This window comes from Lottia gigantea (genome assembly GCF_000327385.1).
Source record: "Lottia gigantea unplaced genomic scaffold LOTGIsca_2162, whole genome shotgun sequence".
Lineage (NCBI taxonomy): Eukaryota > Metazoa > Mollusca > Gastropoda > Lottiidae > Lottia > Lottia gigantea.
In genome coordinates, this window is record NW_008708520.1 from 1 (window position 1) to 2,309 (window position 2,309).

Genomic DNA, 2,309 nt, shown 5'->3' on the forward strand with positions numbered 1-2,309 from the left:
TTTCAACGTGGTATGGCCGTAGACATTATATAGGAATTTTTCTGGCGGGTCTTTCTCGCAAATCAAGGGGAAATACTAGCAAAAAGGAGTCTACAGCACTCGGTGTTCCCAGGCGGTCACCCATCCAAGTACTAACCGAGCCCGACGTTGCTTAACTTCAGTGATCGGACGAGAACTGGTGCTTTCAACGTGGTATGGCCGTAGACATTATATAGGAATTTTTCTGGCGGGTCTTTCTCGCAAATCAAGGGGAAATACCAGCAAAAAGGAGTCTACAGCACTCGGTGTTCCCAGGCGGTCACCCATCCAAGTACTAACCAGTGATCGGACGAGAACTGGTGCTTTCAACGTGGTATGGCAGTAGATATTATATAGGAATTTTTCTGACGGGTCTTTCTCGCAAATCAAGGGGAAATACCAGCAAAAAGGAGTCTACAGCACTCGGTGTTCCCAGGCGGTCACCCATCCAAGTACTAACCGAGCCCGACGTTGCTTAACTTCAGTGATCGGACGAGAACTGGTGCTTTCAACGTGGTATAGCCGTAAACATTATATAGGAATTTTTCTGGCTTGTCTTTCTCGCAAATCAAGGGGAAATACCAGCAAAAAGGAGTCTACAGCACTCGGTGTTCCCAGGCGGTCAGCCATCCAAGTACTAACCGAGCCCGACGTTGCTTAACTTCAGTGATCGGACGAGAACTGGTGCTTTCAACGTGGTATGGCCGTAGACATTATATAGGAATTTTTCTGGTGGGTCTTTCTCGCAAATCAAGGGGAAATACCAGCAAAAAGGAGTCTACAGCACTCGGTGTTCCCAGGCGGTCACCCATCCAAGTACTAACCGAGCCTGACGTTGCTTAACTTCAGTGATCGGACGAGAACTGGTGCTTTCAACGTGGTATGGCTGTAGACATTATATAGGAATTTTTCTGGTGGGTCTTTCTCGCAAATCAAGGGGAAATACCAGCAAAAAGGAGTCTACAGCACTCGGTGTTCCCAGGCGGTCACCCATCCAAGTACTAACCGAGCCCGACGTTGCTTAACTTCAGTGATCGGACGAGAACTGGTGCTTTCAACGTGGTATGGCCGTAGACATTATATAGGAATTTTTCTGGCGGGTCTTTCTCGCAAATCAAGGGGAAATACCAGCAAAAAGGAGTCTACAGCACTCGGTGTTCCCAGGCGGTCACCCATCCAAGTACTAACCGAGCCCGACGTTGCTTAACTTCAGTGATCGGACGAGAACTGGTGCTATCAACGTGGTATGGCCGTAGACATTATATAGGAATTTTTCTGGTGGGTCTTTCTCGCAAATCAAGGGGAAATACCAGCAAAAAGGAGTCTACAGCACTCGGTGTTCCCAGGCGGTCACCCATCCAAGTACTAACCGAGCCCGACGTTGCTTAACTTCAGTGATCGGACGAGAAGTGGTGCTTTCAACGTGGTATGGCCGTAGACATTATATAGGAATTTTTCTGGCGGGTCTTTCTCGCAAATCAAGGGGAAATACCAGCAAAAAGGAGTCTACAGCACTCGGTGTTCCCAGGCGGTCACCCATCCAAGTACTAACCAGTGATCGGACGAGAACTGGTGCTTTCAACGTGGTATGGCAGTAGACATTATATAGGAATTTTTCTGACGGGTCTTTCTCGCAAATCAAGGGGAAATATCAGCAAAAAGGAGTCTACAGCACTCGGTGTTCCCAGGCGGTCACCCATCCAAGTACTAACCGAGCCCGACGTTGCTTAACTTCAGTGATCGGACGAGAACTGGTGCTTTCAACGTGGTATGGCCGTATACATTATATAGGAATTTTTCTGCCAGTTCTTTCTCGCAAATCAAGGGGAAATACCAGCAAAAAGGAGTCTACAGCACTCGGTGTTCCCAGGCGGTCACCCATCCAAGTACTAACCGAGCCCGACGTTGCTTAACTTCAGTGATCGGACGAGAACTGGTGCTTTCAACGTGGTATGGCCGTAGACATTATATAGGAATTTTTCTGGCGGGTCTTTCTCGCAAATCAAGAGGAAATACCAGCAAAAAGGAGTCTACAGCACTCGGTGTTCCCAGGCGGTCACCCATCCAAGTACTAACCGAGCCCGACGTTGCTTAACTTCAGTGATCGGACGAGAACTGGTGTTTTCAACTTGGTATGGCCGTAGACATTATATAGGAATTTTTCTGGCGGGTCTTTCTCGCAAATCAAGGGGAAATACCAGCAAAAAGGAGTCTACAGCACTCGGTGTTCCCAGGCGGTCACCCATCCAAGTACTAACCAGTGATCGGACGAGAACTGGTGCTTTCAACGT

At 48.3% G+C, this 2,309-nt stretch overlaps 1 protein-coding gene across 1 annotated transcript in view; it reads left to right on the forward strand.

Annotated features, from left to right (window-relative positions):
* Nucleotides 1-1,729: 1,729 nt before the first annotated feature.
* Nucleotides 1,730-2,309, forward strand: part of LOTGIDRAFT_71630 (hypothetical protein) — a gene marked incomplete at both ends in the record, with an annotated part of 35,435 nt that continues 34,855 nt past the window's right edge. Inside the window, one exon of the mRNA XM_009054418.1 lies at nucleotides 1,730-1,864. Coding sequence (XP_009052666.1) covers nucleotides 1,730-1,864 — 135 coding nt within the window. The remainder of the gene's footprint in view (nucleotides 1,865-2,309) is intronic.